Source organism: Aethalodelphis obliquidens, unplaced genomic scaffold (genome assembly GCF_003676395.1).
Source record: "Aethalodelphis obliquidens isolate GAN/ISIS:26980383/991018 unplaced genomic scaffold, ASM367639v1 scaffold19, whole genome shotgun sequence".
In the NCBI taxonomy this organism is placed as follows: Eukaryota; Metazoa; Chordata; class Mammalia; order Artiodactyla; family Delphinidae; genus Aethalodelphis; species Aethalodelphis obliquidens.
In genome coordinates this window covers 12,385,679-12,413,270 of record NW_020837963.1, presented here as the reverse complement: position 1 = coordinate 12,413,270, position 27,592 = coordinate 12,385,679, and the positions used below count along the sequence as shown (strand labels likewise).

The 27,592-nt window shown below is 33.9% G+C and overlaps 1 protein-coding gene across 6 annotated transcripts in view; it reads right to left on the bottom strand.

The window, feature by feature from the left end:
• The window catches only part of WDR7 (WD repeat domain 7), a 391,118-nt gene that overhangs the window by 176,540 nt on the left and 186,986 nt on the right, over positions 1-27,592 (bottom strand). For all 6 annotated transcript variants that reach the window (XM_027118597.1, XM_027118595.1, XM_027118593.1 and 3 more), the window contains one exon: positions 1,018-1,239. In XM_027118597.1, the coding sequence (XP_026974398.1) occupies positions 1,018-1,239 (222 nt within the window). The remainder of the gene's footprint in view (positions 1-1,017; positions 1,240-27,592) is intronic.

The following is a 27,592-nucleotide window of genomic DNA, read 5'->3' as shown; positions in this document are numbered from 1 at the left end:
CCTGATTCTCAATGTCAAACAGAGGTCAAGAGATTACCAACCACTAATACGTATTTGTTGGATTAAGAATCTAAAAAGGGGTTGGGGTCTGGTGGGGAGGGAGGATAGGCAGGCCGCTAAGTCTGTAGGAGGGCTTTAATAATAAAGCCGCCAAAATGGCTCCCTGGTTTCTCCGGAAAAGTATGTGACAATGATCTGGTGAACTTCTCTGCTGTCATAACTAACAAAGTAGCCTATATCTTTTCCCCTTGCTTAAAAGCCAAAACCCCAAAAGAACACATTGCAATTTATGCTACAAAGAATATCTTGATATAATCGGTAGGATTATATTTGGTAGTTAAGATGGCACATTTATTAGAAATGATTCTGCAATATGGTAGGTACATTCTGTCCTTACCTAAGGGAGTTCTGACACTAAAGGACCAAAAGACCTCATTATAAAATACCCTTACCTATTATTAACATACCAACCACAGAACCAAAAGTAGCAATATGACACAAACCCTTTGAGCTCTGAATGTAATTTTTTAGTCTTTATTGGAATACTTTTTAAATTACAAAAGTAATTCGTAGTTCCTCATTCACATTCTTTAAAATACATACACATATATTTATACACACACACACACACACACACACACACACTTTTTAAAAAATAAAAAATTGGTTTTCCACCTCTGACTTTTCAAATCACATTCAGGACAAGATGCATAGTTTTTCAGAAATTATTTTAGAAGTTAGAAGTTTTGGCTAAAGTTTGACCAAAATGTGGAAACACAAAGCTCAGAAATGTGTTATTTTAAGAAAAGCATTTAAAAGACCATGTTTTAACTTTTAAAAAGAAGTCCCAGAACTATAACTACAGGGTAATGTGCCAAATAGATTGTGCTGCTTTCCAATGTCATTTAAGCATTCTATCTGAGCTAAAACTCAGGATATGTTCAATATTCTGAGATTTTGTTAACAGGTAATATGTACTGAGAAGCAATAGATCGGCATTAGGAATTTTTAACTTACAAGTATGTCTGGCCAGTGAGTAGTTGGATCCACCACTAGTCAAACCAAATCCCTCAGGAATTTGACTAGAGCTTCGAGGTCTGGTCAGCAGTTTAGGAGGTTCAATTTCTGCACCAAATTCAGCTCCTATTACTCCTAGTAAAACAATAGCAGTAGCTTGCTTTCGTCTTTCCTCATAAGATGTGGAAATTTTTTTCATCTGTGGGACACTTGATAAGCAACCTGAAAACCAAAACATAAGAATAGAAATTAAAAGACTATCAATACATATGATAAGAAACACATTCCAGATTGGTCACTCAGGAATGAACAGGCTTTTCAACAAATGGCACTGGGACAACTAGTTTTCCATGTGCAAAAGAATGAAATTGGATTTCTACCTCTCACCATGTAAGAAAATCAACTCAAAATGGATTACAGTCCTAAATATAAGAGCTAAAACTAAATAACTTACAGAAAAAAAAATAGATGTATATTTTTTCATGATCTTGGTTACACAATGATTTCTTAGATCTTATAGCAAAAGCATGAGTAATTAAAAATTTTTTTTAAATTGAACTTCAGTATTAAAAACTTTTGAGCTTCAAATGACATAATTAGGAAAGTAAAAAGAACATACAGACTGAGAGAAAATATTGCAAATTATATATCTAATAAGGGATTGTATCCAGAATACTTAAGGACCTCTTCTTACAACTCAATATTAAGAAAATCCAACTTTTAAAATGAGCAACCAATTTAAATAGATATTTCTCCAAAGATATATGAATGGCCAATATGCATATTAAAGCTGCTCAACATCATTGGTCCTTAGAAAAATGGAAATCGAAACCACAGTGAGATACCACTTCACATCTACTAGAATGGCTGCAATTAAAAGGACCGACCATGACATGTATTACTGAGTCTGTACAGAAATTGAATCTCTCATGCATTGCTGGTGGCAATGTACAATGATACAACTATTAATACTTTGGAAAATAGTTTGGCAGTTAGAGTTATAACATATGGCCCAGCAATCCCACTCCTAGGTATCTACCCAAGAGGAGTGAAAACAAACGTACACATAAAGACTTGTACATGAATGTCCATAGCAGCATTATTCGTAAGAGCCAAAAAGTAGAAACAACTCAAAAGTCCATCAGCTGATAAACGTCTAAACAAAATGTGCTACACCCATCCAATAAAATATTATTCAGCAATAAAAAGGAATGAAGCATTAATACATGCTGCAATGTGGATGACCTTGAAAACAATATGCTAAGGGAAAAAAGCCAGTCACAAAGGACCACGTGTTGTTGTATAATTCCATTTACATGAAATGTCCAGAATAGGCAAATCTATATAGACAGAAAGTAGACTGGGACTGAGGTGAAATGGTTAATGATGGCTAATGAGTACTAGGTTTTTGAGATGAAAATCTTACAAAATTAGATTATGATATCTGCACAACTCCAAATATACTAAGAATCGCTGGATTCTACATTTTAAAGGATGAATTTTATGGAATATAAATCATACCTAAATAAAGCTGTTTTTAAGAAAAAATTGCTAACTCATTTATTAATTTGCCCACTAACTTTACAAATATTTATCGAGCACCTACTCTGGGCCAGGGAATTGCAAATAGGAAAATAAGTAGTCCAGGTTCTCAAGAAGCTCACTAGTACATACAAAAGGAGGAAATGCTGAATTTAAAACTCAAAAGATAAGTGGAAGTTTGCCAGGAAATAAGAGAGATGGACAACAAGATGAAGGCAAAGGATGAATATTTTGTCCAGATGGACCAGAATGCAGAAGCCCAACCTGCCGTTTGAAGAAGTACTCACAACCTGGGCAAAGCTCAGTATAATTTCATATGCAGAAGAAATGCCAGCATGACACCCAAAACATAATGGAGAACAATTCGAAATCTATATTAAAGTATCAGTAACTAGGTAATGGGGAATTACACTCTTAACACATAACACTACTTCTTAAAATTTACTTTCCCAGCCTTTCTCTAAGGTAACTACACCTCATTCATTCTCCCAAATGCTCTCAAGATTTGGTCTTTTGCTCAGTCTTACCCTTTTCTAGTTCTACTTGTTTCTGTAAGTGGTCTACCTTTTATTTTTTTGTTTGACATTTATTATACGATATCACAAACATCAAAAGAATTACATTGAGAATATATAAAGAATATCATGAAATATACATGTATACAAGTAACTTCATAAAATCTTAATGTTTTCCATAGGTGCTTGCAGATTTTTAAAAGTAATTAATTAATGTGGATATAACTAAAGCCTACCATGGATTGTGTCTTGACGTTACTATGCCTCCCTCTTGCCCTAGAGGTCACCATGATCCTCACCTTATCAAATACTTTTAATCTATTATATCTATATCTATCTATTATATAACCATATCAATGTTACCTGAGATGTATATTTTCTGGCCTTGAACTATGCTTGCATTCCAGGGGTAAACTCAGAGTACATGGATGAATGGAGATCAATAGATAGGTAGGTAGGTAGGTAGGTAAATAGGCCAATAGACAGACTCTGAACTAAATTTGCTAATAGAGTTTTTTGAGTTTATGTCCATAGGCAAGATTGAACTATGATTTTCTTTTCATGTACTATTCTTGTTGGGTCTTGGTAGCAATATAATACAAGCCTCCAAAACTGGGTTTTCACTCCCCAATTCTTTGAAAACAGTTAAAGGATTCTTGAAGTTAGATGACAATTCTCCTCTAAAATGACCAGGGCCTGTGTCTCAGGATGCTGCCCTTCTTGAATCAGGGAGTAGGGGATGCAGGGGCAGGGAAGGTGCAAGGGTGGAAGAAGGAATATTTTTTTATTATGAATTCATTTTCTGTAATACTTAGTTATTTGGTTTGATTTTCTGTTTCTTCTTGAATCATTCTGGATAGCTTATAGTTTTAGAATTACCCATTTCATCTAAGTTTTTAAATGTATTGGTCTGAAGTTATTTAGAGTGTTCTCTATGATTTAAAAATCTCAATTGTACCAGTTGCTACGAATCCTTTTAAGTATTATTTCCTTGTGCCTTCTCTAATATTATTTTTCATGCCTTTCTTAATCAGTTTTTCTAGAAATATATATTTTATCAGATTTCCAAAAATACTGTGGTTTTGATCTTACTGTTTCAGCTTTCTATTTCACTAATTTCTGCTGTTATTTTTATTATTTCTCCCACTTCCTTTAGGTTTTCTCTCTGTTCTCTCTTTCTCTTTGCTTTATTTCTAGGTTCCCAGATTGAACACAGCTCACTTCTTTTCATTATTTTCTATTATGGTTAACAGTACAAGTCACAGAGTGAGCACCCATTTTCCTCTACTCCTTTAATAATACAACCTCAATTTTAACTGAATAGCAATGTATTCCTATTCTTTCCATGTCCTTCCAGGAACCGAGGAAGCCATAAACTAGCTCCTGGCCTTAAGCTCTATTCATTGCGTATTTTAAGTCCTCTTTGCTCATAGGAGCCAAAGCCTACTTCTGGAAAGCAACTATTGGTTTTAGTCCAGATCACTGCATTTCTATTCCATTACTTGTCCACAACGATATCTATCTTTCTTGAGCCTAGTTATGCCTTGTTGGTTTTCTATTTGTATATTTAATCCATCATAGCTACACATTTGGTACAGAGGGATTTCAAAAGTGAACTTCTGAAGCCATCCTGATTGGAGGTCAGCTTTCTGCTCTTTCTAATATTAACCCATCCAGCTTTTCTGGCTTCTTTCAATACATTGTTCTATACATTAATTAAATCAATACAGTGAAGGGTCCTCAGAGCAGTATGCCAACCAAGAAATTAGCAGTAGGGGCCTCGGAATACTTTTAGATGTTTTATTTTGTCTCTTCATTTGTTTCTTTTTTTCCTTTTGTCATTCTACACTACTGCAAGTAAGGCAGGGAATGACAAAAGGGGAAGCTAAATAGGTACTGAAACAAGAGGCCTTTGTACAGCAAGCTGAAGACTTCTAACTTTAGGCTAATGGAAAGCCACTGAACAATTCTGTATAAGCTGGTTACTTGAGATTTATTGTCAGAAAGCTCATGATAGCAGTAGTATGGGAGGGGGACTGTGAGGTAAAGCAAGACTGGTGTCAAGTAGAAGCAAAAGACGGCTCATGCAATGGTCAAGTGGAAAACAGCGAGCACCAGTGGTGGCAGAATTCACGATTCATTCCATCAGCTACTCAGTCATTCAACATATAAGGACCAAAGATGGAGTGTGTGCATGGCATTATGCAAATATGAACTAATGAATTGATACGGGATGAATTAAGATGAATTAATAGGGATAAGAAAAGCAAAGTCCCTGTCCTCATTGAATTTAGAGGCAACTAAACAGGAATTAGAAATGTAAAGGTGAAAAATCAATGAGAACTTTATGGTCTAAGAGAACAGTACGTGTAAGAACCTAAAGCATAAAGAATTTGTTGATTTCTATTGCAAGAGTAGGTCACGGGGCTGGAATGCTACGAGCAAGAAGGGAATGGTAGAACGTGAGGCGACAGTCAGGAAAGGGGCAAATCATAGATGACTCTACTGGTCATATTCGCATTGTTCAATCCTTTGAACAACGGAATTTAGGGTTTTAGAAAAACACTCTGAGCGTGCACGAAGAATGCTGGAAATGAGATGAGCAATAAACAGGGTATTGTAGAAATGAAAGTGAGAGATTCAGGTTGGTTTGGTGTTTGGATGTTAAATAGGAGATGCAGAGAAGTGGATGGCTTCCAGATCCTGGTGAGGTCTGGGTAGTTGATAGAAACACTACAGAAAGATATTTGGTGTCATGCTCTGAATCCTTTAAAAAATCCTCATTAACTAAAACAAAAGTAAAACAAAATTTTTAAAACCCTTGCAAGAGAGGTAGGTCTGGCCCTTCCAGAAGCCAAATTAAAAAAAAAAAAAAAAACCTAGAGCACAAGGTTTCTTAGTATACTTAAATTCCATTTATTTAGCTGTGCTGAGAGACAGAATAGGATGTGGGCAAGAAGACCCAGCTGAATCTAAGAAATGGAAATGGAAAGATATTACAAAGATGTGAAGAGTTGGAAAGGAATCATTGAATAAAAAAAGTGGCATTAAAGCTCTTAAGGAAAAATGGGCGATTAGTTATCTAGGAAGCTGAGGTGGTAATGTCAAAGAGTAGTTACTGTTTATTTGAATTCCAAGAAAATTTTGGTGCGATTGAGAACGAAAAAGATTTGCTCTTGTTGTTGCTATAGTTTCTTAGCTTCTGCATGTCACATTTTATTGTTTAAAAAAAAAAAGTTAGTTTAGGAAAATTGCCATTAGTTTTAAAGCATGTATAGAAAGACAAAATCTGAAATGAGACAACAGAAAATAGATCCATCTTTAAAAATATTCTAATTCTTTCATATAAAATTTTAACTATTATTTTCCTAATTTGCTTTTATTGTGTTTGGTGTATTTCAAATCACATGCAGACAACTTTATAATAATGTTCCCCCAATGTTATAAAATTATTTTATAACTTCCAAAGTCATATTTCATGAATTAACATTTCTTGTAAAAAGCTTCAATTAAAATGTTTAAGAATATTTCAGTTACATAAGACATATCTTCCAATCTGATACCATAGTATGCATTTCTGTCTCTTCATGGATATTTTTTCTAACTTTTTAAAGACAAAGAGGAAATGTTAGTAAAAGTATTAGCATGTACACGTGAGTACAGATTCAAAGTATGACACTGATCTGTGATAGTTTATAGTAGCCAAAGGGGGAAAACACCCTAAAAGCTTAACCATACTAAAAAGGAAGAAAAATCAATAATCACTGCCTCTGTGTTTAGAAGGATGAAAATAGACCCTAATTCTAGACAAAGTGATATTTAACAGTTTGATAATCTATACCTCAGCACATGCATTTAAAACCAACTTTATTTCTGTACAGGAACAGACACAAGGAGTAAGAGCTCTGGGCGACTACATCTAGATTCCTGTAGTACATATTTTATTCTTTACATAGTCTTCTTGAAACAGGAAGCCAACCAAGCTCCCCTCCCCCCTTGTCTCAGCAAGAGCATGCTCCATAACAATAGTTCAAAGGAAAGCTCTATTCTGCAGTTGCACTGATTGTTCTGTCAGCTGACCTCTGCAGAGGGGAATTGCTAACCGCTGCCTTGCTCCTTAGCTGACAAATGAATGATCGCAGCTCCATCTATTTTCACTATGGCTGCCTCTAGCCCAGGTGCTCAGACAGAGAGCCCGGTGTGACATCTTAGATCAAGATGAATTGGCACAAACTCCTGATCCAAGATTGTTTTATACCATTTAATTTAGTTTCTTCCCCTGCTTGGATGAGCACAGCTCTGGTTATGGATTTCTATTCTAATGTACTGAAGCAGGCCCTGAAAGAAGCCAATGAAGCAGCTGCTGGAGCAAGGGACTGCAGGGATACTGATCAATAGGCAAGGCATTGACCCCAGCCGGTCAGCCTCTGCAACAGCCATGCTCGAAGGGGGAGGGGGCACGGAGCACACATGGGCTGCTTCCAGTAGGAAATTAAACAACAGGGGCATTTGGAGAGCTCCACCTCCACCCTGGTCCCCCTCCTCCTCTGTGTTCCTTTTGTTTAATTACCTCCATCTTGTCCTAACTCCCACTTCCTGGGAAGGAATTAAAACTTTAGGGAAGTTTTAATAATGTTCTTTAAAACTGCCATTTGTAAATTTTATTCTTAAGCTAATAGAAAGAATCATAACAGGTGCCCTCTGCTAAGTGGCCAAAATATGAAATCTTAATTAGCTGTCAAGTACATCTCTTGGTGTAACTTAAAGTTTGGCATGTGCACAAGCTCATAAGAACACTGTCCAACTGGCTATGAACACTACTGATGCTGAAATTCTATGGTATGTAATTTTTATCAGTGCTCAGGGCTGAAAAGATGATAGCTCTTTGTTAACATGGAAAGAAGTAAGAACAAGAAAAGGATCCCCTAAAAGAGACACTGACTGATTAGTAAATGTATAAGGTGACAGATGCCCATCCCTGCTACTATTCTAACAACAACACAGCAATTTCTGATTCTTTATTTTTTTTCAAATTTGGAAACATTTAAAATTATTGGCTTCGCCTGTGTTTTCTCCTAAATAATACAAGATATACACAATTAGCTGCAATGTCTTCCTACAAATAAACTGACAACCAAATAGGAGATTCTGAGATATTAAAAATAAGATAATTCTGCAAAAGTAGATCTTTCTACAGTTTCATTCATCTCATGAAAATTTGGTGTTTTTTCACAGAGACATGCCTCCATTTAATCATGCTAAAGGGTGACACGGAGATCCATTTTCCTGACAGGACGGTTGATCACCCTATCACAGTAAGAAAATTAATACCTTCAACTAGCCCTGTGTGGAAAACAGAAGCTACCTGCAATGGTAAAGGACATAAATGTTCTAAATTTGAAGTTGCAGACAGAATACTTGTTCTGTGTGAAAATAATGTTTCCTCATTATTGGGTTACTTTAAACAAAATATGAGCCTTTGATTTTATTAAAACAACCATTTAATTCATACAGTGTTCCTCAAAAGTACATAAGTGTCTTTAGATTTAGCGTAAATGACCCTAGCTTTCCAGGAGCAGGAGTAAATCCTTTACTTACAGCTTAACTAGAACACAGGTAAAATGTTTGAGAAGTTTAAGCTATTTAAAGGGCTGCGAGATATTGATTACTTCATTTAAAAAGCAGTCAGAGAGTGCAACCAAGAGGTCAAGATAAATTTAACAGTTTGAAGCACTTTACTAAATAACTCTAAAGATCCTGTTAATTGGCTTTGTGCAGTTCCAGGGTAAAATTAATTTTATCCTAGCTTACAATAAAAGGATTAAAAGACATATTAAGTTCTTCAGTTTTAACTGGAATAGGAATCAATGGATTTGAATTAAGGCTAAGGGCGGTTTTATGAGAGATGGCCTACCAGCAGATACTTTATATCTGCTATTAGCCATATATTGATGGAGCTCTGTTATTGTATTAGGTATTAAAACCTTAGAGAAGAATATTCCACCAATTACTACTCTGAGAATATACTTTAAGAATTGGGTGATTTGACCTGGAAATATTGCCGTCAAAAGTTTGATTCTTTGTTTAGGATTCAGTATCAGAATGCTTTTTATAGCTGACTTATCTATGTTACAATGCCTATAATTCTAGTAAAAATTAATGAAATGATGTAAAGTCCATCATAATTCACTTCGAGATTATAACTATATTTAAAACTGTATTACAAGCATTATCATTAGGGTTTTTTAAACCAAAACATTACATTCAGATTAATTTTAGCACACCAACTTTATGCTAGAAATTCCTGGCAATAATAGAGTCCAAGAGACACTCATAATGATACAAATATTTCCTGCATTCGATATAAATTTCAATATACTCTAAAACATCACTCTCAAAATTCAGAAATGTCTATTTATTATAGTAAAATGGAAGTACAATTTTAAATGTTTTTTCTTCACTCTTTCATTATTTAACAATATGTTTTGGAACTATATAATAGAAAAATAAATTGCTTTTACTATGAGCTGCCTAGCAAAGCAAAAAATACAATTCATAGTTAATAGGTATATGTGTTAATATATTATTAAATAACTGGCTTTGTAAGACTTTAGAGGAATGACTGGGAAAAAGTAAGTTGCAAGATCTCACAGCAGAAAACTATTCAAAGGGCAGCATGTAAAGACTACTTAAAATAATAATTTGGATGAAGCTAGAAAATAGTTTCTACTGTAGTTCTTTACAACTCTTTTATGTGCAGTAAAGTGTATCTGCTAATATTAGGCTATGATTAATTATTAAAGAACAAAAGTAAATTTAGCAAAGTGAACTTTGTTAACACAGGCAATCTTAAAGACAAGGGAACTTTCAGAATTAAGACACATGATTTACTATTTACAGTGTGAAGCTCTACAAATATTAGCCAATAAAAGTACAAAAAATTTCTTTCTTTTTTCAGACCAGTAAAATATTCTTCCAAATTTTCATCTGTTTCTCTTTTCTCAGCCCCATTGACATTTTAAACGTGATGGGGTATTATCAGCAGATATTAGGAAAAACATATATAAAATTGTATATTAGGTAAAGATGAGTTTAAATAGTACAGGACAGTGAAATATGTCAAATGAAAATATATTTTAATACATTTCACAATTTAAACAACAGAAGTACCTAAAAGAAATTAGATCTTCAAATGTGAGTTGAGTTCTAATTGTTTCTTAGATGTACTTTAATAAAAATAATTTCTACTTACTTCTGACTGACTACTATCTAAATTAATATACCTAGTTGCCTAATGGAATATTAATTTATTTTTAAGATATGCCTTTTAAATAATTATACTGTGCTAATCAAAAACATTAATTTTACAAATACATATACACATTGGTGTACATAATTATATGCACACACATTAAGTATACAACATTCTTAGCTTTAGTGTCTTGATACCCTGAGCTAAAAGCATATTTTTGAAATTTTAAAATCTATGTTTTAATCTATGTTTTAAATCATAATGAGAAAAATGTTGGCCCTCGGTGGCATTTTCACAGTTGTAAATAAATTGTTTCCACATGTTTAGCCAGAGCATTCCCCATACCTATTGGCTGCTACTCTTAGGGTTGCTTAAGACTGGATAAAGTACAATGCCATAAAAATGTCAAATTTTACTCCATATGTAATTGTAATCTTCCAAATAAGCTTTATTAACAATAGTTAAGGACTTCCCTGGTGGCGCAGTGGTTAAGAATCCGCCTGCCAATGCAAGGGACACAGGTTTGAGCCCTGGCCCAGGAAGATCCCACATGCCACGGAGCGACTAAGCCCGCACACCACAACTACTGAGCCTGCTCTCTAGAGCCCGCGAGCCACAACTACTGAGCCCCTGTGCCACAACTACTGAAGCCCGCGCACCTAGACTCCGTGCTCCACAACAAGAGAAGCCACCGCAGTGAGAAGCCCGTGCACTGCAGCAAAGAGTAGCCCCCCGCTCACCGCAACTTGAGAAAGCCCACTCACAGCCACGAAGACCCAATGCAGCCAAAAAAATAAATAAAAAAAAATAAATGTATTAAAAAACCCACAATATTTAAAATAAGGAAAAATCTTTTGATATTAATTTATTTTTAAGACAATTTGGTCTTAAAATGGTATAGTATTCCACTAATTAGATTTAAGTTTCCAATATACCACAGTTTTCAGTTGAATACTTCAAAGATGAATTTGTTAAATGGAAACATAAAAAGACATAGATTGGTGACAATCAGCATGTGAAAAAGAACTCAAAGATGTCATTCTCTTTGGTGGTGAATGCAGGTTTCATAAGCTCACAAAGAGAATCTGAGTCTATGCCGTTGAAAACTTATGTAATTAAGTTCCCTTTCTTAAGCCACGTGCTTTTATATGAATATTATATTATTTTCACTTTTGTTGACACAACTTAGAACACTGAAAAATCTTCCATTTTTTACAAAATGTGGCAAATAAATTTTGATAATATGGAAAAACAATAAAATGGCAGATGGTTATATGGCCAACATGTAAATTTCTACCTGTGTTTCTGATGTAAATAAAATAAAATAAAACATGGAAGTTTTTGAATCTTCCTCTCTACCTCCTTTGGGAAAAACAGATGTACTGATTAAAAATGACAATCATCGGGAACTTCAACATTTATTTCTAAACTCTCATATTATTACCAAAGCTAGTATATGTTGTGTAGAATACTCTCACTCCGCCGTCAGCATAAGCGTTCCCTCCACTGCATTAAAAATATTTTTTAGTTGCTTTGTGACACATCTGCCAGTGCTTTCCTCACACCTACTGACGGGGCACATGGAAGCTGCTCCCCAAACGTATGAGGCTTTTGCTGTTTTTGGTGCTGCTGCTCTATCCACACGCCACCCGCCCCACCGCCCCGCACCCCGACTTGAAAACTGAAGTAAACAAACATGCTATTAATTTGTATGCATGCTCGATGGCCCCCTGCTGGACCATAATAGGTTCTGCAAATGCATACATCTTTCTACGGCTGCTGATTAAGCCATTTTAAAATAATGCCTCTCGCACACAGATGTATTGTGTGTGTGTGTGTGCATTTCAGAAAATACCTCACATCTATTTTCTACAAAATCAGATAAAAGCAGAAGAAATGCACACTCCAAAATGATGCTCTTTTGCAAAGGGAATTTAATATTATCACTGTCTTAGGGATATGTCAATTATTTTGAAAATTAGAAACCTTAAGCTTTGAGAGCAACTTGTATGTTTTTAGAGCAGTTCTTGTAACAATTTCTTATTCTTAACACAGACAAGTTCTACACCCATGTTCCACGATCTGCATTACCTTATTTTTCTCCTTATTCTCTACCTGACCATCAAAAAAATCTAATTTTTTCCTTTTCCTTTTCCTTTTAGTGCGAACATTCTCAGTTTGGAAGAAAACTGGATTTAAAAAATTCCAAATATCTATCTAAGGCATGTATGTAATCAGGAATCTTGTAGCTAATAATTATCAAGAATAATGTTCAATTCTTGGTTCACTTTACCTTTCAAGGGTGAATCTGAGATACAGGTCAAGTTTTAAAAACCACGAATTTTAACATTAAGAAGACCATTATTAGCTTTTTCATGAGGAAAGAAATATTTCAGAAATAGTGGTTAGTGGCTTGTAAAATTAGATAAATCTGAAAACATAGCAAATAATTCTCAATTTTTTTCATACAGTTAATGTTCAGAAAAAGGCAATTTCTGCAATGAGATTTACTTACAATACTGAAATAGACATGATGATGTATTTCTTTAAAAGATCAAATGGAACACATGAGACAACATTTGGTGGACTCTTAGAATACACTCTATGAAGATTTTATACTTGTGTGTTACAGCACATGGAGAAATAAACTGTTACACCTGAGGTCACTTTTATTCATAAAATGACAAATCATTTACTGGACTCACTTGAAAAATATTTTCATCTAGGTAATTTCTATCAACTCAGTGATATAAAAGCAGATGAAAAGGGATAACTGCCTTGTTCTACCTTTAAGAAGTTAATACATCTGTTCATTTATAAGAAGTATTTGTAGTATTCATAGTTTTGAATTAAATATACATTTGGTCACAATAATGAAACAATGATAGGTAACTGAAAGTTACCATTTTTTAAAATGTTTGTTTAAAGTAAGTTAGAACTTCTAAGGGATTTCTTGCTTTTATTTTTCTCAGTAGGTTACTTTATAACATTTCTACAATTTTGAGAAATAATCTTCTTATTCACATGTTATTTTTTCTTCTGCCTTCTTCACTATAAGTGTTAAGCAGGCGTAATGAATGCATAGTCAGGGGTAACGTAATATCTTGGGAATTAATGGCCACACCTTTGAAGTAACAGATCTAGGAAAAGTTGTGGTGGTTAAGCCAAAAGTAGTTTTATAGTAAAGACTTTAATAACCGAGTCCACATTTAGCAGAAATGTAGCAGAAATACAGAAGATTTTATCTTTTCTTAAAGCATCCTGTGTGTTAGTAAAATTTGATATAGATTAACATACAATTCCTAACAACTAAATATCGAACTTTAAAGGAAAAATATTTTTAAATTTAAAGGAGAAATAAAATAAGAAGAGAAAGAGATAAGTAAAGAAATTGAAAGGAGAAATAAAAAGGTCAAAGACATCTTCGACTTTTAATTTACTAATCATATTAATAAATGATCAAAAAAGCAAAGCTTTGAAAAAGAAAAAAGCAAATAAGCACAAGTTAACTAAGCATTTGTGCTAACAGTCTAAAAGCCATTGACAAAATAAGCCACAGCCTCAAACTGTTAAGAGTATACTCATTGTTAGCCCAAACCTACAGAAAAAGCAGACCATCTATAGCCAAAGGAATACAGATATGTATAAATGACATATTAGCCCATTTTTTTCAAGGAGATTTCTACGTCGCTTCAGAGAGCCTTGAAGAAAAAGAAAACCTGAATTGCTTAGATAGCTACAGAGGACTTTCATTTCTGATCTCTTTACACTTTTATGCTTTCATCATTTTTTAAGCTACATATGAATTATGTGCCTTTTAAATTATTATAGATAATTTAAAAATTATTTTACATTTCCTCATTTTGTGACGGGGATAACTAGTCTATCAAATTGACTCTAGTTGTTATTTGGCAAATGCTTTGGTCACAGACCTTTTTTCTGTTTACATGATTTATTATGTACCTTCTCAAATAAGCATGTAACTGTTTTATGTGATTTCCTATTAATTAGTAAATTCTACTTGTAATTTGGATCTGAGTTACCTATCTTGCACATATCAAACTAAAACAGCCTTTGAGCCTTGAATTTTTACAAAATCCTTCCAACGTTTAACTGAAAAGAGCTAAGCATATACACCTAGGCATCCCGGATATGGAAGTCATTGATTAGTTACAACTATGGATTGGGAAAAGCTACCACTCCTTAACTGAACACTGAGAGCAAAATTTAATGTTTATCTATGCATCTATGTGATCAGATACTCAGGTTTTTAAGATGTCATGCTATTTTAAAAGACTTTTTAAAAAAAATCTGCTCCTGTTTCATGACAACACATAATCATTTCCTCAAAATTCTGCCCGACTTGCTCAAATCATTAGGTTACTCAGGAGTTGTGAAGAGATAGCTTTATAATCTTCTCTTATCTTAATTCATCTTTTATTAAGACAGATACTTCCATATGTAAAAACCTAGAAAATACATGTATATTGATGTTTTAGGCTTATAATTTTTCTCAAATAAAACTGTTTCTCCTATCAGCAAAAGAAAAATTGAATATTTTTTCTAAAATTTTATACAATGTTTTTGATTTCTACAAAACATTGTTATAATGACATAATTATATGCTACTACAATCACTTTCCAAATTCCTTTACAAAAACAGATAAACCATTAAGAATTTAAGAGGAAAAGAAAACACACCAGAAGTAGCATGTGTAAAAACATCTCCTAGGTCCAAGATTAGATGACTGTTAATGGGAAATTTCAGAATTTTAGAGGAAAAGGAGATCACAGAGCTCTTCAAACCAAACCTACCCATATTTTGTAGATAAGGAAGGTCAAGTAGGTTAATTGTTCAAGTGACAAGGTGAAGGGTACAAAGAGAGTGGGCACTCATGGCAACGTCATTCCAGCTCGAGCTCTAGAATCTTCAAAGACTGCTAAGTTAGTGTTTTGTTGCATAGAAACTAGTTAATATTTGACACCTGCTCCAAGATAAATCTATATTAGGTATCCTCAAATGCTGCATAATTCAAAACATTTCTTAAAAAATTAACAAGAAAACAATATTTATAATTAGAAAAAAAGTCAAAATAAGTTTTAGTCTATAGTATGTAATAATGTTATATTTATTTTCTACTGGGGCTGTCTATAAAAAATGTAAAAATTTGGGGGAAGCTATTCTATTAAGCATATGAAGCAACTACATTAAATTGGATTTTATATGGAATATATATATATATATGGCATATTGAAGCATACTGAAAAAATACAAAGTACTAAGCAACTGTTACCCTGTTGAAGAGCAGATTATTTTAATATTTGGTTTCTGAATAGTAATAATGTTTATGCTCAGTATATGGAGGAAAACACTAATTAAAAATGTAACTTTAAGTTTTAGTTACCTCTACATAAGCCTCCATGTCAGTTAATGTCTACTATAAGCTCACATGCACAAATATTTTCCAAACTCACATACTAAACGCCAAATATTGCAAATAAGTTCGTGATTATTTCCAAAGTTCGTGTCGTAATATCAGAGAATAGCTTAGGGTCTCCATAAGGGTTAAGACAATCATTTTCTACTGCATACTAGTGCTATTCTAAGCCGATAGTGTGTTTAAATCCACACCAATGAAATCAATACAGCACTGTTCTATTCAAGGTGAGACCAAATAAACCTGTCTGAAGCTTTGAGAAATAGGCTTTGCCGTATACTTTGAGTGCTAAATGCCTTTCAGTCCAGAGATCTGTCATTAAATAATCATTAGCCATCATTCACTCTTCCTAAAAAGCTTAACATCTAAACTTGTTCAGCATCCACTAAAGCATTAGTATAGACTACCAAGTAAGTACTCATTAGCACTCAGGGATGTCTCAACCACTCTGTTTAACCATGCATTGTCTTATCTAAAAATACTCCCAAATATTAATACATATTTACCATTAGATTAGAGGGTGATTTATTCAAATGATTAGTAAAAAGGACATCAATATAGTGATCAGCCTCTTTTGGATAACATGGCATAACCCACAGAGTTACTATCAATGCTTTCCTGTCTGATCTATCCAAATAAAATCTGATGTCTTTCCTAGCATTCAGCATCATATATAATTCACCATCACATAAAATTAAGTTAATCACAACAGAGAATTCATCAGGAAGTAATCTTGGCTTTGATCCTAAAAGTATTTTAAAATAATGCTTCTTTTATCAGTGCTATTCATATCTCTTTCAATATATGATCATCTCAATTGCAGAGTATCAACTATAATGGGCCCTGCATTATTTTAGATATCATGAGGTAGAGATAAAATTAGGATATATTTATCTTCTTTCTATTACCTGAAAGACTGAGTAAATAATATAGAATGATATTATTTAGTAATGTTACTGGACTTTAGCATAAATTTGATGGTCAAGGTAATTTTCTCTGTACTTATACAAGTTATTTCTTGTACGCTATTAAACTAATCCTCTCAATTTCAAGCTAATATTAATGAAAATGTCATTTCTGAAAGACATTAATTCATTCTCCTTTTTTAAAAGCTCAAATAAAAATATATGGCCAGGGCTTCCCTGGTGGCGCAGTGGTTGGGAGTCCACCTGCCGGTGCAGGGAGCGCAGGTTCGTGCCCCAGTCCGGGAGGATCCCACATGTTGCGGAGCGGCTGGGCCCGTGGGCTGTGGCCACTGAGCCTGCGCGTCCAGAGCCTGTGCTCCGCAACGGGCCAGGCCACAATGGTGAGAGGCCCACGTACCGCAAAAAAAAAAAATAAATATATATATATATATATATATATATATATATAGCCAGATACTTATGATCTCATCTACAGTTTTACAACTTATCACTTTCAATTTTTATACAGATTTCAACCTAAATGAGAGTCATGATATTATATGAACATTTTTTATTTAACTGGATGACATTTGATATCTTCCGAGTATTCAGATAACTAAACAAAAATATTCTTTTAGCTTAATAGATACTTTAGGTACTTTAAAATGCCAAATACACATAGTACAAATATAAACTGTAATAGAAACTTTCTAGTCTTTTAATTATCTGCCCATTTGATCTATGACTTTTTCATGTTTCTATCAATACCCCAAAATAAAGTTTCAATTGCTGAGATACAAACAAGTGTAATATTGCTTGGAGAGTTTGGTAAATGTAATATCACAATATTATATTTCAATGTATAAAACACTGAAATTAAAGAAGGTAATATAAAACCAAATCTCATCACAGATGATTTTTAATGGCCAAATTTTCCCTTACATGCAGCATTGAAATATACTTTCAATATACCATAGAATATAAAATTGCCATTCTTTTTCACTTGTTAAGGTACTCTGAAAGTTACACTGAGCAATCAGTTAACTACAAACAAGTAACACTCCAGTCATTATAAAAAGGAGAAACTTTGGAAAAATGCAAAAAAAAAAAGTAAAACATCAACTTATGTAAAGGTATAATGTGCAGATAAAAAGAGAAAGGGAGAATATCCAAAGTTAGCATCAATATTGTGAATAGAAATTAGTCACACTTTCCTAGAAGAGCCCTGAATGTCAAAGAAATCTAAAAACAGTTTTGCAATAAATTAATAAAAATATAAAGTTTTGCAATTATAACAATTTGCCAGGAAATGCAGTATTACCACTGAACTTGACTTTGACCTCACCCTCATTGAAACAGGTAAACTCTTTTAGAACCTCAGGTAAGTTCTCATTTTTTAATCTACAAAACAGTGCTGGCAAAGTCAGCAAAGCCTGACAAAGTGCTTTCATCCCTTTCAGAAAGTGTACCACGAATCTCTCACTGCTAATCTCTTACTGACTGCAGAATCAATATTTATACCATCTATTTATACCAATCAACATTTATGCTACACTAAATTTTAAGTAATAAGTTTTGCTTTTTATCATTACAATTGTTTAATTACTTTAAAACAAAATTGATTTATTATCTCTACAATTAAATTTAGCCTTCTTTTTTTTTTAAGGTAAAAATAAAAGGAATTTTATTTGTCCTTCCTAACAATACAATTGTTTTGTATATACTAAACAACTATGTTATGAAAAATAAACAAAATGCTGTTTTCAAATAATTCATGCCTTTAAAAATATGTTAGATTAACTGTTAATACAAAAACATGATCAATAAAAGCAATTCATTCTTGACTTTCAAATCTCACTGGGTATAGGTGAAACTTCAATAAAACCGGTACTCTTCTGGATTTTACATTTTGAAGCATGATTACCATTTTATTGAAAAGTATATAGGAGTAACACTATTTTAAATTATAGTCATTTTGAAACTAAGTTGCAACTTATCCTGATTCTTTATGAATAGACTACGTTCTTATTGGAAATCAATTGGAAGGCAAGTAAAATTAGATAGCTATGGTTACCAGAATATCATTAAGAGATAGCAATATACAATTTTAAGTCTTCTGTTAAAGTAAAAAGAAAAGATACAGAAATTAAAAAGACCTTTTTGCAAGCAAATGTTTAAGATGCAGAATATATTTTCAATGCCATCATGTATAATCTGATATACACAATAGTGAAAAGACATTTTCATTATTATATGCATTACTTCCAACAAAATCATTATCAAAACTGGATTTTATTTTATGTTTTTCATTTGAATGTCCTAAACACTAAAACAACTACACTAAAATGTAAGGACATAAAATAGGCAATTTCAGCTTTATCACATTTCAAATATTTAACTAATGTAGACAACATAAGGTAAATGAAAAAAATTTCATAAAAGGCAGGGAATCTGCTTATTGAATCTAAGAGTTGACTGTATAAAATTAAGATAAGAAATAAAAAATAGAAGGGAGAGTTCATGACAAACATATTTAAATGTCACTGTACAAATAATTAATCCAAAAAGACAAACTTAAAACTTAATTGCTACTTATGAAATATCTTCAAAACAGATTACATGGTAAACTCACATTGCTAAGTTATTAAATCAATACCAGATCAAAATCTTCAAAATAAAGCATACAGAGTTCCAAGATATATAAACATAATAGCTGACAACAGTAAAGTGCTTCTGAGAACTGTTTTAGCTTTGCTTCTAAATTTTTCATTCTTTGTTAATACATACTTATATGCAAATTATCTTCTCCTATACAACTGGATCTACTTAGGTTTATTTGGAAAAAGGTATAACTATTAAATTTTATAGAATATACTAGTATATATTAATAATCCACCTCATTTACTTCTTAAGGATCAATTTAAAAATAAGAAATGTACATCTCTATAAGGCACCTATAATCCCTGATATATTTTTTGTGTAAAAGTATTGAAAGAATCCGACAGTGTAATTGTTAGTGTAAGGTAACAGTCACATTATACTCGAGACTATTAAGCATGCATTCCTTAGCCTAATTAAATGTTCAAAATGGCTAGATTTAATTTTCATAAGAGAGATACATCAATATTACGATACTTGTTTTTCTCAAAATATTTTTCAAAACCCCTAAACCTAAACACCCTGCTCTTTCCCAAAGTGACAAATACAGAAAATCAGTAGGTTCTTGAAATACGCTACCGACAGTCCTGTTCAGAAATGAAAGGCCAATACTATATTAAAGAAAAAAAATGAAACCACAAATAAGTAACAGAATTATCACAGGCCCCACTGTATCGTAGAAGCTCAGTACTGGACTGCTCGGCTGCTGGAGGAGCTCCAGAGAGAGTTAACCTGGTGTGATAAAAGACTTGACAAAGCAATTCTGACTGTGCAGCAATGCTAAGTTGTGGACTAATACAAGAACAGGAGGCCCAATCGCTGTCTTTCACCATACGCAATTTACACACGGCTTTATCAATAGCCTTAGTGCTGAATACAGAACACACTCTATTTGGCTTTCAGTCAATTAAGCTTTAAGCTGTCAGCAAACAAGACTTTTAAGTTAATTTTGAATCACCACGAATCAAGTTGAAGGTTGTAAAGGGCAGCTCACACACCGGCATGAAAAAAGGCAGTTTAATTGCCTCTGAATAGCTATTATATGCTGCAATTGGCCTATTGAATCCTAGATGATCTATTTATTTATCAAAGTGCAACCATCAAAGATTAGTAAAAGAGTGAATAATCTGAATTGTATATTCCCTATTTTGCATAAAAAGTTGATGTGTTTGCAAAGGTCTAAAGCAGTCATATTTTAAAGCATATTTTGTTTTTTAATGTAAAAATTTTGTGAAATGGAAAATTAGCAATACAACATAGCTTAAAAATAGAACAACTGTATTTCTAGGAAAATAAAGATTTCCTGTTTTAAAAGATACACTTGTTATCATGAAATATTTTCATGTAGTATTTGATATCAAATTGACTATTCAGAACATAAACACTCCTTTATAAATGTTCACATTATAAATGTTCATCAGAAAAGAGAGCCAGCCGCATAGCACAGGGAGATCAGCTCGGTGCTTTGTGACCACCTAGAGGGGTCGGATAGGGAGGGTGGGAGGGAGGGAGAGGCAAGAGGGAAGAGATATGGGGACGTATGTATATGTATAACTGATTCACTTTGTTATAAAGCAGAAACTAACACACCATTGTAAAGCAATTACACTCCAATAAAGATGTAAAAAAAAAAAAGAGAGCCAGAAATAGAATTATAGAATTGAATTAAGTCAAAGGTTTAAAACAACTTAATTAGAATTCCTTAGATTAAACTGCATCATTAATTGGGTAAAGGAAAAGAACACCAAAACATATCATTTTAATATTGAGGATTTCTCAAGAAAATGGTATAATCAAATTAAAAGGATTATTATATTCCTAATACTGCATAACATCTATTTTTTAAAAAGACTGTGGCTGAGCACAATCCTAATCAGTTTTTTCCTGAAATTATTTTTTTCAATTGCATGTATTCTGTTTATTATTACAGGGTTACTCATGAGTGCTGGATGCGTATATTGATTTTTTTATTAGAAGAGAGCACTGAAGCATTAGGTCGATGGGGGGTGGGGGGATGCTCAGATGTTATAAACAGATGTAAACATAGATCAACTTTAGGGATGGTAAAACTGAACCATTTTGCTTTGGCTGAAATGTGCTATAGTTCTTTTTACATGTTAGACCTTCAACAGTAAATATATTAAACCATACACTCAGGGTTAATTTACATAGGGAAATAATATGGAGATTAATGGTTATAAAGTATTAATGGTTTATAAGAATTTGGATAGAATACGGGTTAATTTTAGTATTCCCTCAAGGACAGTCACATATTCTTGGAAGCCTGGACCCATCACTCTATATTTCCAGTCAGCAGAGGCGACGGGCTTGGGAATCAGTACTGACTACCATCATTCCAGGAACTACCACACGTTCAGGGGCTGAAATTCAATAGAAGAGTGTTAAAACCCTTTCTCCTTCTCTCTTCTCTCATCCATTATTATAAAATACTATTTTTTTTTTTTGCATTTAGATTCGCAAAATATCTTATAATCATGTACAGGTTATTCCTTACAAAAAATCGATGCTACCAAAACCATAAACATAAAGATGCTAAAGGAGAGAACGCCTATGTGATTTCTAAGGGATTACGACAAAGTAGAAACCATGGGAAAGGGGATATTCTTTTTCTTCATCATTAAGAAGTATGAACAAAGGATTTGTATTCAATGGTCCTAAATGTTCACTGTCCATCTCCTAGTATATTTGTGTATCTTCCCTAACCCTAATCCTATATAAATATACGGGACACAAGGTGTTCCAAACACCTTCACATTACTCATACAGACATCTACTCATTTCAAGTGGGAGGGGGACAAACAGGGAACAAAGACAATGCTCTCTACCTCCCTGCAGCTTACATTCAGGGAAGGAAGGCAAACACACAAATAACCACAATTTAGAAAGTGTGATAATGTAAAAGACAAACAGAGAATGACATAGAAAACCAGGCAGAAAACAATCCACTTGAGACGGAGAGATCAGAGATCAGGAAGCTGAGGCACAGAGCTCGAGAAAGTCGTCCAGGTCCCACAGCTAGTAAGTGATGGAGCCAGGATGCAAATCCAGGCAGACTCTAAAGCCAGTGCTGTTAACCACTACCCTGAAGAAACCATAAAAGTCAGTGTAACAAACCCTTTCTTCAAAGATCTCAGCTCTTAATAGGAAAGCAAAGATGAATTAACAAATAATTGAGAAACCCAAGGAAGAAACTATACTTGTCACTAAGCAGGGGCAACAACAATGAGAAAGCCATGGATATTTAGGGAAGTTGACCTCAGCTGGGATAAGAGCAGGCCTCACAGAGGAGGTGCCACTGGAGAGAGATCCCCAAATCCATTTGGATTTGACAAGAAGAAATGGTAGGGTGGGGGGACTAAAGAATAAGAAACTATAGCAGAACTAGAGGCCTATTTTCAAACACCATCACATTCTCCCCCTCCAGCCTCCCTCTTTATTCCCCCACCCTCTATCCTGCTCTGTTTTCTCCCCTGGTACCTACCACCTGCTAATGTACTATAAAATATATTAACTTCTTATATTTATTGCCCCCTCCCTAACCTCCTCTCCCTGCTAGAAGGTCAGATGAGTGAGGATAGGGATTGAGATTTCTGTCATTTTGTTCACGGATGTTGATGAAGGGCCTAGAACAATGCCTGGCACACAGATGCTTAATAAATATTTGTTGAATTAATGAATAAAGCACACAACCAGAAGCGCTCTGGTCACACATAGGAAACTGGAACCAGTTTGCTTTGGTCCCAGATAGAGATCATGAAAGCAATAAATGGGAGCTGAGCCTAGAATGTGAAGTAGTTTTAGAATACAGAGGTCTTGAATACCAAGCTAAGGAGATTCAATTATATTCTAAAAGCAATGGAAAGGCAGTGAAAAAGTTAGAATCACATGGTGATTATTAGGATGAGCAATCCAGCAACTGGCCATTTAAGAGATCTGAGATATGAGAGACAACAGATACTGAAAGCTACACACTAGGGTAGTGGCAGTGAACTTGGAAGAGATGTGAAACAACAATAAAAAACTCTGTGGTGTGCATCTGGGTCTAATGGAGCTAAGAGGCACAAGGGGGTGAAGAGTCAAACATCATTTTAAGGTTTCAAATCTGGGTGAAGGGTGCCATTAATAAAAATCAGCTCATTTTAAACATAACTGAGTTTAAAGTCTCTTAAGGATATCGAGGTGAAATCTAGCAAGCAGGTGAAAATAAAAGCCTGCAGAGCTCTGCAGAGAGATGAGCTCTGGAGAGAAAGCTGGAAGTTACTCCTGGTCAGGTGTTAAGTGATGCTGTGGGACCCGCTGAGCTTACCAAGGAAAAGGAGAGAGAAAAGAGGACTGAGCATAGAACCCTGGGAAAAACCTACTCAACTTTAGGAGACAAAAAAGGAGCCTGAGAGACTCTAAGAGGGGAAGTCCCCTTTCCTACCTTTTTCTTCTGACAAATCTTTACACAGTCTTTCAAGTCCAACCTGAAATGGCAGGTGTTGGCTGGCCTGTCCTCTACGCTCCCACACTTAGGGCAAAGCCTCACGGTAGCATTAAAAGGCTTTGTGTGATTGTCACTTTATACATCTTTTACCCCTTACACCCTCAGAATGCATTCTAGGGTACCCCAGGGTGCATGCACATGCACACACACACATGTATGTATGTGCATATGATCATATTTATATGTATATATGTGTGTCTGAGTATGTATATAAGCTTTAGTGCTTCCAATCCGTATGTATTTATGTGTGTCTGAATGTGTGTAATGTTTCATGCTGCCAGTATGTTCCCGGTCCACGAAAATTTCCATGCTCTGAGGGAAAATACTAAATCACAGGCCACTACTTAGTACCTTCCTTTCTCTCTAGTACAGTACAAAAGAACCAAGAAGCAGTACATATTGCCTCAAAAGAACGTAATTACTCTGGAATGTTTGGTCAAGAACCAACAGAGGATTTTAGTATTATAGGGCCAATATTACCCACAGAATTTGTCTCATTCCCAGGGACATACTTGACACACACTTACAGGATTCTCAGTGCTAGCCTAAAGCTAACAAAGAAGTAATCAGAAGCGATAAAGGCAGACATTTCCCTCATATTACATAACTTTCTCCTTCTAGGTTATAAAAAGAATTATATAAGGGGGAAATGTGGCCATAAGCAAAAATACTGGAATGGCTGTGGTCTCTGCTGATAACCTCTACTTTTCAAAAATGTACCAGAGTAAGAGTAAGGGATGACAGTAAAATGGCATTTTACCTTGCTTCAAGGTACTGTTTTTTTTACTTAAAGAAATTTTAGGAGGTGCAGAAGGCTAGTCAATAGTTTTTTATATGTCATAGGTATCAATATAGAAAAGTCTTAGTAATTGTAGGATAATAGCCTAGAAACATAAACTAACAATAAATCTTTTACTTCAGTAAAATGTCTCTTCTTATTTAAAACAAAAAAGATTTTAGAAGTTATAGAATCTTCACAAAAATGGAAGCTGATTTCTTTAGTAGGATAAATGTACACAAAGGACCATCTGCTATGCGTCAGAGTATGCCTGAGCACACTGATTTATTCCACAGAGTCTGTCTTGGAAATTTTAGAAAATTGTTGGAAGTCGAGGGAGGTCTTAGTCACACACCTCAGTTTCCTTGAAAAAATTTTCCCTAAGCTCTCCCAGCTTCCTGGCCCATCCTTCACTCAGTGTTTCCCAAGAGTACTACAGTGACTTTTCTGATGGATGAGTTTAGGGTACGGAATTGGTCATTAGTAGCTCAGCCCCTTCCCTTCTCGTTGGGATACACTGACTTGAAAAGAGTGTACATTCTGCTCTGCTCTCGAAGTCACGAGTTTTATAAAAGCAGGTGCACAAAGGGGAAAGGCAGAGATTTTCCAGCACAGCTTGTGATGAATAATTGATTTGACTGTAAAATGTATTACGGAAGAATAAAGGGCCAAGAATAACCAATACACTTCTGAAGAAGTAAAAGAGAGGAGATATGCCCTACTGGATATAAAGACTAATTATAAAGCTACAGTAATTAAAACAGCATGGCTTTGGTGTAGGGATAGATAAACTTACAAATAGAATAAAATAAGGAGCCAAAAAACAGGGTCTGGATACATACACATGTATCATGAAAAAAAGGTTATTTACATGAATAAAACTGAAACTGCAACTCTACCTTACACCATAAGCAAAAATCAACTATGGGTACATTAAGAACTTACATATCAGTAGCAAAAGTCTAAAACTTTTAGATGAAAACACAGATGATGATATAGGGAAGGATTTATTAAGTTCCTAAAAGCACTAGGCCTAAAGATGGATAAATTCAATTATATAAAATTAAGAACTCCTTTTCATCAAAAGCACCTTATAGAAATGAAAATATACAAACCAAGAGCAGATATTTGTCATAAATACAACTGGCAAACTATTAGCATTTGAAACATATAAAGAACTTCTACAATAAGAAAGCCAAATGATCCAATGGGAAAAAATGGGCAAAAGACTTGAACAGGCATTTCACAGAAAAGTAAACACACATGCTCAAACTCACTAGTAAGCAAGGAAATGCAAGCCAAGGGCACAATAAGATAACATTTTCTACTCTTTCAATTGGCAAAATTGTAAATGTCAAGTGTTGGAGAGGATGAAGATTGACAGAATCTGTCATATACTTTGGATAAGAATTTGAATTAACTTTATAAAGTTGATCATTTGTATATGCTAAGACACAGCAATTCCACTCCTAGATATATATTCAAGAGAAAATCGTACACATGTGTATAGAAGACATGGATAACTTCATAACAGCACTGTTTGTAAGAGTAAAAACAAAACAAAAATTCCTAGTAACTCAAATGTCCATTGGCAGAAAAATGAATAAACAAATTAGGATTTTTTTCCCTATTTACTATTAGTAAGTAGTAAAAATGACTGAACTACAGCCACATACAAAACGAATCTTTGGAATACAATGATAAGTGAAAAAAGCAAGTACCAAAAGATCATATCTACTGTTACCTTTTTATAAAGTTTAAAACAAGTGAAACTAAGCGATATATTGTTTAGGCACTACTGTGTGTGAGACAAAACAAATAAACAGAGTGCAAGGAAACAATAGACAAAAAATTCAAAAGAGTGGTTACCTCTAAGAGCAGGCAGGAGGATATGATGGGGCAAAAACACATGTACATATAAATTACATATAAATGATTGGCAATATTCTAGTTCTTGGTTTGGGTGGTATGGTGAGTTCAGGTGCGACATAGTAATTAAAATCAGTTAATTTATTAAATAAAATATATTTAAACTTAGGCCTGTAAAATAAAACAGGTCCTCTAATTCAATGGATCAATGATGAACGTTTTCATTTGTGTTTGATTGTTTGTCTATGGTAAGGAGGGGAAACAGCCTGAAAGAAAATGGGAAATGAAAAGGTAAACTATTTGTATATACTTCATGCAACCTTTTAAACCATTAAGATCAAGGTTAAGAAAAATGCTTATGATATAAGGTTAAGTATAAGATAAACCATTAGGATACAAAATTGTGCATTCCCTCTGATAATTTTTAAAATGCATAGAAAAAAATAAAGAAATTTACCACTGTGTTAACAGTTACTGTGCTGAGACATTGGTATTCCATATTTCTTTACTTTTTCTGTTTTATAAAATTTTTGCAAGGTAATTTAAATTACATTTGTAATTTTTAAAAGTATTTAAAACTGTTCATATGTACAAAAAAAATCTTTTAGGTAATTTACATAATTTGCCTGAGCTCTTCATTTCCCTATAAACCAGTAACTAATGTTTACAAGTCTACTAATAATTCAATGAATTTAAACCTATTTGCATATTTATGTAGGGCAAACAAATTGTGTGACCATGGCAACTTAATATTAGAACTTGCAAACACTTGCAAACATGTCAACTTTCAATATAATTCAAAGTGCCAGAAATTTTTTTAAAAATAAAATCAAGCTAAAGTACTTTTTCAGTTGGAGCTTCAAGTTCATCAGCAAAAATGTTTACATTTTCATTTTGAATGAAGGTAAAATATTTACAGATGTTCGGCAACCTAAATATTCTACTCCATGTATCCATTTATATGTGTATGTATTTGTGTGTATATATTTTTTTTTCGTATATGAATTACACTTACACTTGTAATATACTTGTTTAAGCCTTTACATCAATGTGCCCCCACAATGACTTAAAAGTTTAAGGATTATTCTGGCAATATGAAAACTAATACTAG